The sequence below is a fragment of the Poecilia reticulata genome, chromosome 15 (assembly GCF_904066995.2).
Source record: "Poecilia reticulata chromosome 15, P_reticulata-male-v2, whole genome shotgun sequence".
Taxonomy (NCBI): Eukaryota; Metazoa; Chordata; class Actinopteri; order Cyprinodontiformes; family Poeciliidae; genus Poecilia; species Poecilia reticulata.
In genome coordinates this window covers 31,190,591-31,206,428 of record NC_088844.1, presented here as the reverse complement: position 1 = coordinate 31,206,428, position 15,838 = coordinate 31,190,591, and the positions used below count along the sequence as shown (strand labels likewise).

The 15,838-nt window shown below is 47.1% G+C and overlaps 1 protein-coding gene and 1 pseudogene across 2 annotated transcripts; one reads left to right on the top strand and one right to left on the bottom strand.

The window, feature by feature from the left end:
• Positions 1-1,180: 1,180 nt before the first annotated feature.
• LOC145555194 (uncharacterized) lies at positions 1,181-6,616 on the bottom strand. Its single transcript, XM_081616639.1, has 4 exons — positions 6,534-6,616; positions 4,926-5,200; positions 4,448-4,740; positions 1,181-3,422 (listed from the first exon to the last, which is right to left on the bottom strand). Exon 4 carries the CDS (start codon positions 3,407-3,409, stop codon positions 1,181-1,183), a length of 2,229 nt encoding a protein of 742 aa, XP_081472765.1. The 5' UTR covers positions 3,410-3,422; positions 4,448-4,740; positions 4,926-5,200; positions 6,534-6,616.
• A 2,670-nt stretch (positions 6,617-9,286) lies between these two features.
• On the top strand, positions 9,287-12,356 carry LOC145555159 (very long chain fatty acid elongase 6-like; annotated as a pseudogene). The gene is made up of 4 exons (XR_014091254.1): positions 9,287-9,475; positions 10,282-10,413; positions 10,931-11,082; positions 11,637-12,356. The product of XR_014091254.1 is annotated as a very long chain fatty acid elongase 6-like (transcript).
• The last annotated feature ends 3,482 nt before the right edge of the window (positions 12,357-15,838 follow it).

Here is a 15,838-nt window from a genome sequence, read left to right as displayed (position 1 = left end):
TCTGTCCGGTAAGGCTCCAGATTCTCTTACCTCTGCTTCGGCGGCCCGGATCCGTCGGGCCTCCAACAGGAAGTCCCACTTCGCCCTGGCGATCTTCTGGACCGAGACGAAGGGCTGGATGGAGCGGTCCGGTCCGACTGCAGGAGAGGAACCAGAGACATGAAATCAGTCCGGTTCAATAACACCGGGTCTAACTGCAGCAGAACCAGGAAACCAGACCCGGATCAGTCCGCCTTTAACATTAGTTCCAGTCTGACATAAAGAACTAAGATTTCAACAGGAAACTTCCCATCAAAGAGGTCAGAGGTCACATGTGGGGTCCCCCAAGGCTCCATCCTAGGACCCTCAATATCTATATGCCCCCACTAGCTCAGGTTATAACAGGAAATAAGATCAGTTACCATGACGATGCAGATGATACACAGCTCTACATTATGATGTCACCAGTGACCTTTGACCCATCCAATCACCTAACAGATGCTCAGAACAGATAAATGTGAGGATGTGACAAACTTTCTGCAGCTGAACAGAAACAAAACTGAAGTTATTATCTTTAAACCTAAAAAGAAGCGAACCAGAGTTATAGATCTAGAGTTTTAGATAAAGGTAATAGATCTAGAGTTATAGATCTAGAGTTATAGATCTATAGTCAGCTTCAGTTCTTCCAGTTGGAAACCAGAGATCAGGCTGACCTCTGACCTGACGCTTTGGTCCACAGTGGACCTTCTAGCAGCTGCAGAACGTTTCCAGGACCAGAGGATGAAAGTCTCAGATCAGAGAAACTCATCCAGGCTTTGATTCCTGCAACCAGAACCAATCAATCAGGTTCTGGTTCTGCTCTGCATCCCCACAACCAGAACCAAACAAGGAGACGCAGCATTCAGCTTCTATGCACCACAGATCTGGAACAAACTTCCATATTAGTGATGATGTGTGTCCTTTTAGTGAGGACGGACAGCCGACCCGTTGTCCATCCCAACCAGCCAGTGAGGAACCACCAGGAGGTCCAACGCTGCTGGCTGAGGACAACATCTAAATATGTCTGTTTCTGATACAGGTTTATTGCGATCAGACATTCTCCCCAAACACACCGTGGACCCGTCCCGCCTCTCCATCCGTCCAGCCAACCTGCATCCCAGAACCGCCGTCCGTAGTACCGTGGCTGGACTGGCTGGAGGTTTCAGGGACACGCTGTGTCCCAGGCTTCCTGTGACCCCACTGGAGCTGGAGGACAACGTCCCGGGGGTGCACCATGATCCTGAGTCTCTTTCTGGTTCTTGGCCATTCCTAGAACCAGCAGCTGGCACTCCTGGGCCAGCTGTTTATGGACTCCTCGAGCATCCGGTCTACAGCACTGATCGCTGCTCTGAGTGTGAACTCCAGAAGACGACTGATGGACAGTTTGTCCTTTGGAGGTCCACCTCCCCGGCAGACACTCTGCCCTCTGGCTGGATGCGTTTCTTCTGGGGACCTCGGGGCTGGATGCTGGTGACCCGTCCAGCAGATCATCATGCTGCCTCTGCTCCAGGACCTGAGGCCTATGGTCTCTGGTGTGCTGGGTTGACTGATACCGGTGCAAGTTGGACCCATCTTTAGATGGTGACGATGTCCGCGTCAGTCGGGGGTCCAACATGGGCGACCCGGAAGCAGGTACCCAATCCAACTTACTTAGCAAGGCAGGAGACACTGGTGGAGCTCTTTTGGACGTTCCAGGAGAAATGCGTCCTGGTTTCGTTTGAGGTAAAAATGTTTCTGGTTTCCGATTCTGGTTCCAGTTCTCCGTCTGCAAAGCCTCAAGGGGAGATTGCCATAGAGGAGATTCTTTTGGGAACGTCCCTGAATGTTTGGGACTCTCAGATCTCACAGAATCAGCGTCAGAGGGAGTTGGAGAGGGGGTCCATTTGTAACGTCTGTCTGCAGAACCAGCAGAGATTCTGTTGGACTCTCCAAGAAACTTACAATCCAGATCAGAGATGGAGTATGGAGAGATGCTCCTCCTGTCACTGATGGGACTGTTTGCATCGCTGGTTCTGCTGCTACAGCGGGACAGATGGTACGGACTCCTACTGCGGGGATCATTGGAGTTGAAGCTCACAGGTTCTGCTGCAGGATGACTGGTGCTGGTCCTGGTACCAACACCATGGCAGGAGCTCCCAGCTTGGTGCTCAGTCCTAAAAGGAATCTCATGCTGAATGTCTGTGGGTCTTCCTGCAGGTAATGGGGGGTGAAATTTATAGGGCAACCTGTGACCATCTTCATGCAGCCAGGACTTCTGTGGGCTTTGAGTAGGACCTTGTGGTCGGGCCATTGAGTAGAAAGAATCTCCGGTTTGAGCACATAGGCGGTCAGACGCAGGACTTCTGGGTAATCCATTCACTGAACCATGACAGAACCTTCGATCCATCTCCAGGAGCTCAGTCCTGGACGGTAGGGTCAGAGTACTGCGGGACAGGACGGGTGATCCACCCAAAGACCGGCAGCGAGGAGGCTGAGAGGGTCGAGGTAAAGATGGATTGTGGCTCCCTGAAGCATGGCCTGCAAACCTGCGTCTTAGTTCTGGAGACCCAAACTCCTCTAAGGCCCGGTGGGTAGCGTCTCTGGCCACAGCATCCATGGTTGCCTTTGAAAGGTAGGGTTGCCCCCATGAGGAGTCTCTCCTGGGCTGCTGTTGGTGGCTGTTGCCATGTAAGGTTTCATCGTCGTACCATATTGGGTCACTCATCCTCTTCGTCAGATGAGCAGCAAGCTGCTGGCCCTCGGTTCTTCTGTTAGGATCCTGTTGGTGTGCAGCCATGCTGCTGACGCTGCCTTTCTCTATGTACCCAAAGGACACCAAAGACATCCGTCCATCTTCATCCACCGTCTCTGGGACCTCACAAGACCTGGAACGGGTGGTGTAGGTGGAGGGGACAGTCAGCCAGTGTGAGGATGTAGAAGATTGAAAGGAGGGATCAAAACTTTCATCCAAAGTTTCCTGATGGTGTAACTGGGCTGCAGAGGAGTGAGGGTTCTGGAGCTGGAAGCTGACTGAATGCCTAGAAGAAGACTTAGGGGAGCAGTAGTTCGCCCTCGCTGAACAGCGCGGTACCTCCGGAGAAAGATCTGGACTCCGGTTTGGACTGGACTGGCTGGAGCTCCTTTGGGAGTTAGAGACGAGATCTGAACATTGCAGCATCAACTGGTTGGTTCCACCATCGCCTCGGCCCAGGAACTTCTCATCCTCTTCCGAAACGGACCGGACTTCCACATACAGGTGGAGAACTTTACCTGGCTGAGACATAGTGGCCAGTTTAGCAACCTGCTCCTTCCTGCTAGCTAAATACGCAGCGGGGTGCTGAACTTCCATGAACCCAGCAGAACCCTGAAGCCTATGATGTTTGGTCGAGAGAGCAGCAGGTCCATAGTCCATCAGCTCCTACAACCTGCAGCGAGAAAAACAAACCGAAGAAAAGTCCGTCAACATCTCAACTCATCAAGTCATTGAGCTCAAAGTTCTCCGTGTTTGAGACTGAACTAAAAAATGTTCTTTACACCCAAACCTAGACTTCTAATGTCTGAAGCAGTTGTCTAAATCCACAGGTTGGACTTCTCAGCTGCTTCTCAGATCCCTCTCTTCCTGTCTACAGCCTTCACTTCCGGTCTACATCCTTCACTTCCTGTCTACAGCCTTCACTTCCTGTCTACATCCTTCACTTCCGGTCTACATCCTTCACTTCCTGTCTACAGCCTTCACTTCCTGTCTACATCCTTCACTTCCTGTCTACATCCTTCACTTCCTGTCTACATCCTTCACTTCCTGTCCAGATACTTTGGTTTGACTGACAGAAAGTAACGCTTATTGTTAACTTGTTTTCCTGTGTGACGTCTCTCTGAGTTGACCGGTTTTTACCAGATGCTGACCTCTGACCCTGGCTTACAGCTATACTGGTCCCTGACCATTGAGACGGGCTGGAGGTCCAAACCTTCAGGTAGAGAAACAACTTCCTACTGAAACAGGAAGTTCAGTCGGAAACTGAACAGGAAGGCTGAGGAGTTCAACTCTGCTTAGAATGGTCAGGTACATGAACTGGACTGAAACCGGGTCAAACCAGAACCAAAGTCCAAACAACAAACAGAACCCTTAAGGTGGACTGCAGAGTCCAGACCACCTAAAGAGACACCAGGAAGGTTTGGATCCCAGGAGGAGCAGAAGATTTTCACTGTGTGTGTGTGTGTGTGTGTGTGTGTGTGTGTGTGTGTGCCTATGTACTCTTGGTCTGATAAGCAGTTAGCCCTACTTTTCTTGGACTCCGCTAATAGGATTCCCTCACCATCCCCTCCTCCTCCCAGCATGCATCATTCAGGGGCTGAGACACACACACACACACACACACACACACACACACACACACACACACACACACACACACACACACACACACCTTTGCATGTGCAGCTGTAACCTTACCCGAGTGTCCTCTGTCCTTACTGCTGCAGTGACGTCTCCTGTGTTGCCGTGGTAACCTCCATTTCCTCCTTCCTCTCCTCAGTAACCTGGTCTTTCTCGTCCTCTTCGTCCTCCTCTTCCTCTCTGAACACTTGTTGTCTGCAGCAGAGCCGGCTCATCGTGGATTTACAGACTCCTCCTCTATCTCCTCTTCCTCCAAAAGCTGTTAGCCCCGCCCACCTTCCCTCCAGCCAATGAGCAACTGAGTTGGCTGCTTCAGCCAATGACTGGGTGGAGGGGGTGGGGCTACAGACCTGATCAGGAAACACAAACACTCTGATCAATGAACTGTGATGTCACTGTGCTGCATTCTGATTGGCTGAGGGCGTCTCACCAGGCAGAACCAATCAGATGCAAGCTGGCACCAATCAACACAAATCGAGTCCCTGATTGGTCAGAACGAGACGCTACTGACCACACCAGCAGAAAGCAAGCTTACCTGAGGTGAGCTGAGGTCAGAGGTCACTGAAGAAAGGTGGAAGTGAAAGCCGATGTCAGGTTGGTGGCTGCTGGTTTCTGCAGAACATCTGATCCCAGATTAATCTTTTCTCCAGGGTCACCGGGGTCACCTGGAGCTGCTGGCGGACTCTGGTTACTATGGTGACTCCCTCCTTTTAGGCGCAGCAGGGGCTCATTTGGTTCTGATTGGTTCTTCTGGACGACAGTTGGGTCGTTGACGTTTGGATCGTTATTCCCTCTGGTCCTGGATGCTTACTTTCGCCCAGTTGTTATGACGCGTAACCATAGCAACAAGGTATGTTGTTATATTTTTACATCAGCTTATCAGCATCTCAAAAACTGAAATTACACCTGAACTTTGACCCCAGATCCTGAGGAGCTTCATGGATGCAAAAAGACAAAGGACATTAAAAACCATCTCTAACAGTTTTCTATTAAGACAGATTTAAAGAGGAGCAGCAAAAGCAGAGGAGGTGGATCAGTAGAGCAACAAGAATCTGGTTTCTGCTGCCAGAGCCCTTTTCTGATTCGCTGCAGCACTGACTGCTACAGGAAATCCTTCCTGCCCACAGCATCACCATCCACACCGACTCTTAAAGATGACACAAGATCATTCACCTTTGGATAAACAAAGAATTGATCAAATACATTGAATCGAAGCTGAAACTAAAACTTTAACAGAAATTTCCCCCAAAAATGAAGTTGAATGTTGGACAATTAAAAAACAACACAACAAAGATTTAAACAGGAACAGCAAATAACTGTAGCATCACCTGAACTAATTATAATTCAGGTGAAATCAGTGAGAGCAGCAGGTGAGGAAGAGGAGGAGCAGCCTCAGCTCTTCCTCTGACTGGACCCTGAGACCAGCTGACCATTATGATCAGAACCCCTTTATTAAACACTTCCTGTGGTCATCCACAGCTCGCCTCTGATTGGCTGAGCTCGGACTCGGTGTGTATTGATCTGACTCGAACTGTCCTCTAAAGGTCACTGGACCTCCTGCATCCCAGAACCAGGCGGATGGAGCCGGTCCAGTTCGGCATCTTTCTATAAATACCATCTGTCTTATTTGTTCATTCATTATTAGAAATAACATTTTAAAGACGAAACTCCTCTTTATGCTCCATTAAACAGTCGTGTCGCTTCTCAGCTGGATTCGGGAGCAAATATCTCCTTTCAGAAACTGGGCTTTTTATTATTTTTACAGTAATATTCGGAACCGAGCTGCACTATGTGTGCTATTTGACATTATTCTGTTTAATAAAAGTGTGTTTTATGATTCGGCTGGCAGTTGATCTCTGAATGCTCATCTTTAATGCGGACATTTCCAGGATCTCCTGGTTGTTGCTGGAGGCGCTCAGCAGGGTGGACCGTCTCTTCAACAACACCAGGGTTTGAAAAAGTGGGAATGTTACTTCCAGAAAAAGTTCTTTAGAGCAGTTAAATCAGCGCCGAATTGTTCCGGAACAACTTTTATACCGACCCAGACTGCACCGGAGTTCTGCCGCAGGTTTAATCCAGTAAACATGAGAATAAATTGAAATCTTGATGTATTTTAACCAAGTTCCGCGCAGCGGTGTCTTACCTCCAGCAGCGGACAGAGGCTGGGGGCTCAGCGGCCCCTGGAAGAGCACAGAAGTGCGGATATGGACTCGTCCTGCAGGTCCATCCCCGGTACTGGTGTCGGTACCGCTCAGAGAGGGCAGCTGGGGCAGTAACGGTAATCTGCGTTGTCTCGCGGGGAGAGAGAGCAGAAACCCGGCTGGGAACGGGAGGACGGCCTGCTGGCTCCGCTTGGCGCTCCGCTGGCCCTCCGCTTCACACACTTTAATTTTTATTTGATTTTATTGATATTTTCCAGGCAGCGGCTGCACTTTAGTTTACCTTCTCCACGGTGACTTCAACTTCCGCATCGTTTGAGTGACGTAGCGTAACGTCAGGCTGGACCAACCAATCAGAGAACAGGAAAATGTTTTTAAAGAGAATTTAATTTTTGTTTAGAAAACTGATTCCTGAACGAGAAATTACATAAACATTTGATTGTTTTCAGGAAGCAATTCAGAGTTTATTGAAAATTAGCATGTTTGGCAGCTTAATAATTGATATTTAACTTAAATCCGCCTGTAAAAGTGGCCCTGGGCTGTTTTTCTATAATCTGAATCTGGATCATTTTCCTGCTGCTGAACCGTAAAAGCAGCCCAGCGTTCAGAAAGCTGCAGTTCCTGCTGAGCTCCAGCAGGGGGCGCGCATTCCCCACCAGGATCAGGATCTGTCTGGTTTTACACAGAAGCTCTTCAACACGATGATGATGATGATGATGATGATGATGATGATGATGATGATGATGATGATGATGATGAATATCAGATCACAATAATAAAATGAAACATTGGTGTTAAGATCCTGTGATCTACAAAGTCAAATAAATAAAACTGGTAACTCGGGGTGCTGCGGCGGCGCAGGGTCAAGGCACGGCCCATGTGCTAAGGCTTTAGTCCTCATGCCAGTGGCTGCGGGTTCAATTCCCAGTCTGGTGACATTTGTCTTCCTCCTTCCTGTCAGGCCAATAAAACAAATAACTTCATACATAAATGGGTAAAATAAAAACTGTGCCTTTTAAGATAAACACTACCATTTTCTTAATGTGCAAAAAATATATTAATATATTTAGCAAAGGGTTACAGCAAAAGTACAAATATAACAGGATCTGCTTATGAGATAAAGTAAAATTTCAGAAGTTTCTGATTATTAAAATGAAGAGGCAGTGAATGTTTTTCTCAGATTCTTTGAAATTATTAAATGGTTATTTTTTTCACTCCATTTCTTATTGTGGACATCATATTTTGTTAGAATTATACTTATATTTATGATATATTTAATTTGAAGAAAAGCCTGAATTGCTATATTATGACAAAATAAAACTTAATCTTATTTACTGTGAACATTTTCTGATCTGCAGCCTGAGAGCGAAGAGGTTTCACCTCTAGATCTCTGAGAATAAAGGATTTTCCTCTTAGTCTGATTTTCTAAATGAAATTCACATCATTTCTGACTCAGTGTTTCATTATTGGTTCATAGGAAAATTATTTTACAATTAAAAACAAGGAATATTTGCAATTTTGATTAAATCATTTTCTTTCCAAATATTTCTGTCAGGATTTTTTGCAGATCTGACCCAAAATGTCTCCGTCTGGTTTCATCATCAGAACCTGAGCCGACTCTTCCTGCTGCTCTGGTGATGTGACCGTTTACCTGCCCTGGGGTCACCTGGGGTCATCTGGGGTCACCTGGGGGTCACCGGGTCACTGCAGCTTTCTGGTCGGGCTGCTGGTTCCAGCAACAGAACGCTGTGAATCTGATTCCTGATTGGCCGCCTGTCCAGGAAGTGGTCACCCCATCTGGTTTTCACCAGGGTGTCCAAGCTGAGGTCCGGGGGCCAGGTGTGGCCATGGAAGGTCTCAGACCCAAACAACAGATCGGATATTTAACAGAACCTTTAAAATCTGTATTTTAATGAACAACAAGTATCACAATCTGCTTTTATGAAATATAAATAATATTTAATGTTTCCTTATTGAAGCTAAACTATGAAATGAACCGGAGCTTCATAACTTCCTCTGACCGTCGCTCTGCCTGGTTCTGGTCGGTGTTCTGGAGCTTCCTGCCCGATCCGCAGAATCACCATCAACCTTCAGACATCAGTTTATTCTGATCATTCGCTGCACCAATAATCAATATTGATCAAAGAATAAGGGATCTGCAGGTCCGATGTTCTGAGTGTTTCCAGAGTTCACGGCGTTCCTGCTGGGAATGTTGCCTCCGGGTTCATCCTGCGCGATCGGCGTTCCTCAGCCTGCTCTTCCTGTTGGTCTGATGATGTCACTGATCATGTGACTGTTTACCTGAACTCTGACCCGTGGGTCGACGCCGCTGTGCTGGTTCTGGTCAGACGCCTGGCTAAGCGTGAGAAGGAGGCGCCGCTCTGACGTCCAGGAAACATGTTGAACATTTCAGATCCGCCAACCGCAGCTTCACGTTTCTCTGAGTCCATCTCAGGACCTCCAGCTTTATCTGCTGACCCGTTGAGGCCCCGGCCCCATGTTGGACACCATGGTATACAAACATGAAAGTTGAAAGTTTTAAACACTGAGATGATTCATTTCCGGTTCAGCAGCAGCTTTGATCTCCTCATCAATAGTTTTCAGGTTCTGTGTGAAGCAGATCATCATCTGACAAAATCCGTTTCCTCTCGTCCTGCTGGCAGACGCGTACGGACCGGTGACGTCACCTGGTGAGAATGACCGAAACGTCGTGGCTCACCTGGAGGCCCCGCCCAAGGCTTTATAACGAGGCGGCCAGGTGAAGGGGGCAGACCGCAGGAAGCAGCGCTCTGGTCGGATCGGACCTCCAGGATTTGGTGACGATGCTGCAGATGAACGAGTCGGAGCTCCAGCTGCGGCTGGTGGCGTTCAGCTTCGAGACGCGCTTCGATGAGCGCGGAGCGATTCAGTGGATGCAGGACAACTGGTGAGAGCTGCTCTTCTTCTTCTCTCGGGTTCCCCAGCGGGGTCAGAGGGTCAGGGGAAGGAACATCTACCTTTAAAGTTCCGGACTCCATTAAGAATCTCCACTTCTTTAAATAATACTGACTTAAATTTAGAACACCACATCCATCTACAATGATCCAGGTAGTTTAACTACCGACCCAGTCCAGACTTGTTTCGGCTGAGCCACTCGGAACCGAGAAGTCCGTATAAGGCGCAGTTTCACTGAAACCGGTCTGTTTAATAGAAACTGCTCCAATGAATCTGTTGCTATAGCAACACAGTCACTAATCCTCTGGTGTGTTTTCTGTTTATGGGGGTCTTTACTGGTCCACTTCTCAAGCGAATGGAGGAACTGACGTCACTATTTCAGATAAAGATTAATATATTTTAGTAATTGAGGCTGAGAACGGAACTGTCTAAAATCTGGAAATGCCTCCGATTTATGAATGAGGTTCGGTGCTGAAGGGATAAAGGGCTGGACTGAGGCGTTATGTAAGCACGTGCGTTCAGAGGAAGGCGGCGGCAGGTGAGGCGCCGTTACGTCACAGACCCGGTATGATTATTCGTGGATCCGGTCGGACCGGTTCCTGTCCGGAATGCAGTCCTGATGAAACCTGGACGGAACGTGCTGGAATGACGGACCCGCCGGAAGTTCATCAAAACATGTTTACAATGTTGGCTACGCGAAGTCACGTGATGGTGTTTGAGAACCTGGAAGGTTTTCACGATGTTCTGATGGGTCTCAGCGGGTCTTCTGGTTCTGATGACTCTCCTTCTGTCCCGCAGGAACAAGTCGTTCATGTTCAGCGCGCTGTACGCCGCCCTGGTGTTCGGAGGTCAGCACTTCATGAAGCCTCGGCCCAAACTGAACCTGCGGCTGCCGCTGGTCCTCTGGTTGCTGAGCCTGGCCGTGTTCAGGTAAGAACACCTGGAACCTGCAGCAGCTCCATCTGGCCAAAGTCCATCCAGAACCAGTAGAAACCAGGCGGGACGCCGCTCCCTCCAGACTACACCCGTCTCCATAGTAACCAGGTTTTGCTTTGGGTCCCCACCCGGATTCCTGGCTGGGCGAGTTGGTGCTGCTGACGCATTGCCATGGCAACGGGCCCCACACCTGCAGCTCAGGTGTGTTTTGTTTGGAGCGAGTGGAGGTGTCGGCTCACCTGGTTCAGAACAAAGGTTCCTTTCAAAGCATCTGGAGTCGGTTCTGTTGACCCAGAGGACCAACCTGTGACCCGCCTCATTGCATTGGTATCAACCAGAGGTCCGGCTGGTTCTGATTCCAGCTGGCGGGTCGGATCGGTTCTGAGATCAGATGATGTCATCAGGAAGTTTCTGTGAACTCTTCGGTGCTGACTAATTCCTGGAAGCTGTGACCAGCTGCTGCTCCTGTGGCTTCCTGTCCTCATGGCTCCGTTTCCGGTTCTGCCCTCAGCATCATCGGAGCGATCCGGACCGGGTCCTACATGCTGCACATCCTGAGCGCCAGCGGCTTCAGACGCTCCATCTGCGACCAGAGCTTCTACAACGGACCCGTCAGTAAATTCTGGGCCTACGCCTTCGTCCTCAGCAAAGCTCCAGAACTCGGTCAGTTGATCCTCAGTGAGAACGGAAACGGACCAGAAGATCCGGGTTCAGTTCTATGATCGGGTCGGTTTGGGCCACTTTTAATCAGCAGGATTTAAAATGTTCTGTAAGGTGAATGTGAACCGGGTCCAAAGCAGCTGCATTAATTCTGACCCACATGTAGCGGTGGCCACACCTCCTCCAGTCAACCTTTAGCTTAGCTCCGGCTAACTGTAAACACTTGAACCTATTTTCCCCGATAAATCCTAAAGAGCTAATTTACTTGACTGTTAAACTTTTAGTTAACCAAAACATCAATTCAGACTTTTATCAACCGTTAGTAATTCAAATAGACTTTTATATTCATGCTCTTATTTTGAAGGGGTGAAGACAAAAATATGTGTGCTTTAGCATTAGATTAGCTTTGACTAGCTACCATATTGGAGTAGTGCATTAGCCACTACCGGTGTAGCATTAGCAGAACTGACGTCTGATTAGCGATTTTGGGTTAGCGCAGCTAAATCTTGGTGCGCACCACTAAAGTTGCTAATGTGTTTCTGTTTTCCGTCTCCAAGGCGACACGGCGTTCGTGGTGCTCAGGAAGCAGAAGCTGCTCTTCCTCCACTGGTACCACCACATCACGGTGCTGCTCTACTCCTGGTACTCCTACAAGGACATGGTGGCCGGCGGCGGCTGGTTCATGACCATGAACTACAGCGTGCACGCGCTCATGTACAGCTACTACGCCGCGCGCGCCGCCAGCTACCGCGTGCCCCGCCCTTCGCCGTGGTCATCACCAGCGCCCAGATCGCCCAGATGGCGATGGGGCTGACGGTCAGCGGCCTGGTGTACCGCTGGATGCAGCAGGGCGACTGTCCGTCCCGCATGGACAACATCACCTGGCCACGGTCATGTACCTGAGCTACCTGCTGCTCTTCTCCAACTTCTTCTACCAGACCTACCTGCGCCGCGACGCCAAGGCCAAGAGCCAGTAGGACCCGCCGGACCGCAGGGCGGCGCTGCTGAGCTGAGCTGACGCAGCTAATGAAGGGAAACCAGCGCAGAAGACGGAGTCAGTTTGTCTGGGAAGTGAAGGCGCGTTTCAGGACCCGCTGGTTCCGGACTGCAGGTCCAAAGATGGTTCCGATCTAAACATGAAGCTCAGCTGCTGAACAGAGGTCCGAAAATATTCACGATATTTTGTTTAAATTTATCAGCTTTGGACCCAGAAAATGTTCTGAACCATTTTTACCTTCATTTCCAAATATTTGAAATATGTAAAATATATATTTATAATCTGAACCACTACAACCCGTCTGGTCCGATTCACTGGTTCTACTGGTTCCGCTGAACCCATTTTGGCTGGCGAGAGTTAACCGGGTCAGAACTGGAACTTAAACTTTTACTTCTGTAAATATTTCCATCAGTTGACTTTAAAGTGTCAAACTTCTGATTCTGGAACCGATGAAGCAGCTGATTGGCTGCTGGACGGTCACATGTCTCACGTGACTAAACTCATCCTGTTGGAGCTGGTTCTGGTCGGTGTGATTGTGGAAACGGGTTGGAGTTCTGAAGGAAACCAGCTGTGACGTCACAGCTGGTGTCCATGACGAAGACGATCTTCCACCAAATGATCACCTGGACGTTTTCCTGGAGGGAAATTGGGATATTTATGGTTATTTATTGTTTAAAATGTAATAAAATGACTTTTTCAATTTGTTCATTTTGGTTTTTTCTAGTTTGGTTCATCAGCATGAAACAGAATTACTTACACAAAAGAACTTTTATTAAAGGAAAAATTAAACCTGACCCTTAACTGAGCTAAGATGAAAAGCCTTTTGCTCCACAACACTCACAAAATAAAAAAACTATTATTTAAATAAACCCAAAACAACCTTTTAGGAAATAAACCATGTTTAAAAAAACTGGTACACGAAAACTTTATCTCAAAAATCCAGACAGATTACTGAAACCAAAAACTATTACTCCAAAAGACAAAACACATGTTTAGAAAATAAACCTGTAGGAACAGAACCTCCCCAAAAACACTCAGAGCCCAAAGCTTAAACTGTTGAAACATACAGAAAAACTTACTGGAAGAAAAACTAACTCTGAAAAAATCTAACTTCAGGAAGAAAATATTCAAACCTCGACTGTTTCCAAACCCAAAAGTTAAGGTAACTAAAACTTACCGGACAGAACTCAAACCATTACAACTAAGAACCTCCCTATAAATATAATACACATCTTGTACTTAAACTATTTTAGATCCAAATAAACTCGCCGCTCTATTAGAAATTACAAAATCCATCCTTAAATCAAAAACCACGGATAAATACAGATCTTAGTTAAACTCAGTACTAAAAACCTGAAAATCAGAAAACCCTCAAAGGACAAAACCAAATCCGAATCCTTAACCCTTATAAATAACATAACTTAACTCCAATCCACAGGATTTGGATCCCCCCACTCCATCTATCCCTCCCCAAACTCTCTCCCCCCTTTACTCCTTTTCAACTTCTCTCCCACTTCCCACCCTACACTCCTCCTCTCCCCCATTCCTCATCCCTCCCTCCTCCCCTAAAAGTTTTTCCCACTCTTTTTTCTTCTCCATTCTCCTCCTGCCTCCCCCAAGACTCTTCTCCCCTGTAGATTGTTTCTAAGCCAAACATCCAATAAAACGTCCACCAAGCCTCTAAAGCTCTGGGGTCAAAGTTTATTTACGCAGGCAAAAGACGGTTCAATGTCCAAACGTCTAGATTATTCTGGATGGTTTATTTTCCCATTTCAGCAAAACAATTAGAGTCCAAACTTCCCGTTGCTCTCATGCTGCCTCTGTTCGCTCTGGTAAAAACCCAAAGGCTGCTGGTCCTTCAGGACCTGCACTGACGACCCACATCACTTCCTGTTTACTTAGAAAACAAGCGAGAAAAATAACAAAACAAAAACAAATAAAATTACAATTATTGACCTACAAATAAACTCTGCAAATAATACAAAAAATATACTTTTAAGAATAAAGTAACAAAAATTCAGATGGATAAAGAAAAAACTGAAGCATTTAGTAACAAATGATGTGAAACTATAATAAACGGGATTGAAATGAAAGAATGGATTATAACTAGATTATAAACGGCATTAAGACTCATTCTAACAATGCAAAGATAAAATATCAGATTATTGCAGGACAAAATGAAATGTAATTTTTATAAATAGAAAGCTGTTTATAGAAATAAACGACTGTAGAGACAAGTTTACATTTTTCAGAATAATTATAAATGCATCTGATTATTATCTAAATAACTAAATGTTTATTACAATGTGTCATTTAAATGTTATGATGTATGAGCTCAGAACTGCATCAACCATTTAACATTGTAATAAACTCAATGTTGTAAACAGAAGTGGATCAAAATTAAAGTTTGAATTAAGAGAGAAAAGTTTGAAACTGGAGGGATTTATGTGTTAATATGAGTTAAAACTGTTTTACACCTTAAAAAATAAAAAGATTTTCATCCAGGTTATTTTCAGTTCAATTAAAAATCTCAAATATTCAGAAACTGCAGCCGGACGTATAAAACGACTTCTTCTTCTTCAGGTCCGGATATCAACAGATTCTGAAATATTATCAACATTTCTCTTAATTCTGTCTTTTCTTTTTCATTTATGTTAAAAATGACTGAAGACGGTAGAATATCAGAGGATGAAACCTTTGGCTGATCAGAATGTCGCCGCTCAGCGCCCCCTGCTGGCGGCCTCTGAACTGCAGGCGGCGCGGAGGCCTTCCTGCAGGTGAGCAGCAGAAACTCACCTGCAGCGTCAGACAGGAAACCAAACTAAACGAGTTCAGTTTGAAACACCGCCGGGCAAAAGCCCAACACTAAATAAGACAAGAATTAAAGCCAAAAGACAAACCCTGAAATCAAAATGTTCAATCAGTTCAACCTCTAGTTGGAACATGAAGGTTCTGTGAGGATTTGGGTTTTCAGTGTTGGTCGAGTCTGTCGTCCCGTTTCCTCGTCTATTCTGTCGTTTTCTGCTACCAGATGTTGAGCCTCTGCTCCTTTGTGCTGCCTGGATTTTATACTTTGACATATTAATCATTTATTCATCATCCTGGTCTCGACCTCTCAACCTCTCACATTTAGCTTTAAGGGAATAAAACACTAATACTTCTGAACATAAAATTGAAAGTATTTAAGAACCAAAACATTTTCAACATGTTGAGTTTATTCAGTAAAAAGTTGTTTATAATCAGAGGAAGAGAAAAACATCATTTTGGACGATAATCATGAGAAACAGCTGCTAACATGTGATCCTGCTGTTGAGGTCAGAGGTCAGAGCGATAGGCACTAGGTGATGCTGGTGATCCTCAGGCGTTTCCACGGCGACCATCAGGGCTGCTTCTGCTGCATCTCCCTCCAGCTCTTCCACAGCAGCAGGTCACGGCTCTTCCCCAGGGCGACCAGCCAGCGGGGCAGCCGGACACCGTTGAACTGGCCCACGCCGTCGTCTCGGCCCATCGCCAGCAGCATGGACACGTAACCTAGCAACCGCCACAAGGTCAGCGAGGGTCAGGCGACTCGTCTGCCTCAGGTGGAGCCTACCTGTGCGATACGGCGTCAACGGCTTCCCGCTCAGGCTGCTGATGATGTTGGACACGGCGACGTAGGCGTGGAGGCCAGCGTGGTACGCCAGCTTCGCCTCGCGCAGGTCGGCGCAGTCGCCAACGGCGAAGATGTTGGAGAAACCCTCGACCTGCAGGTACTGGTTGACC

Excerpts from the sequence above, each read along its gene's own strand:
- LOC145555194 (XM_081616639.1), bottom strand. The coding sequence starts at position 3,409 with ATGGACTATGGACCTGCTGCTCTCTCGACCAAACATCATAGGCTTCAG.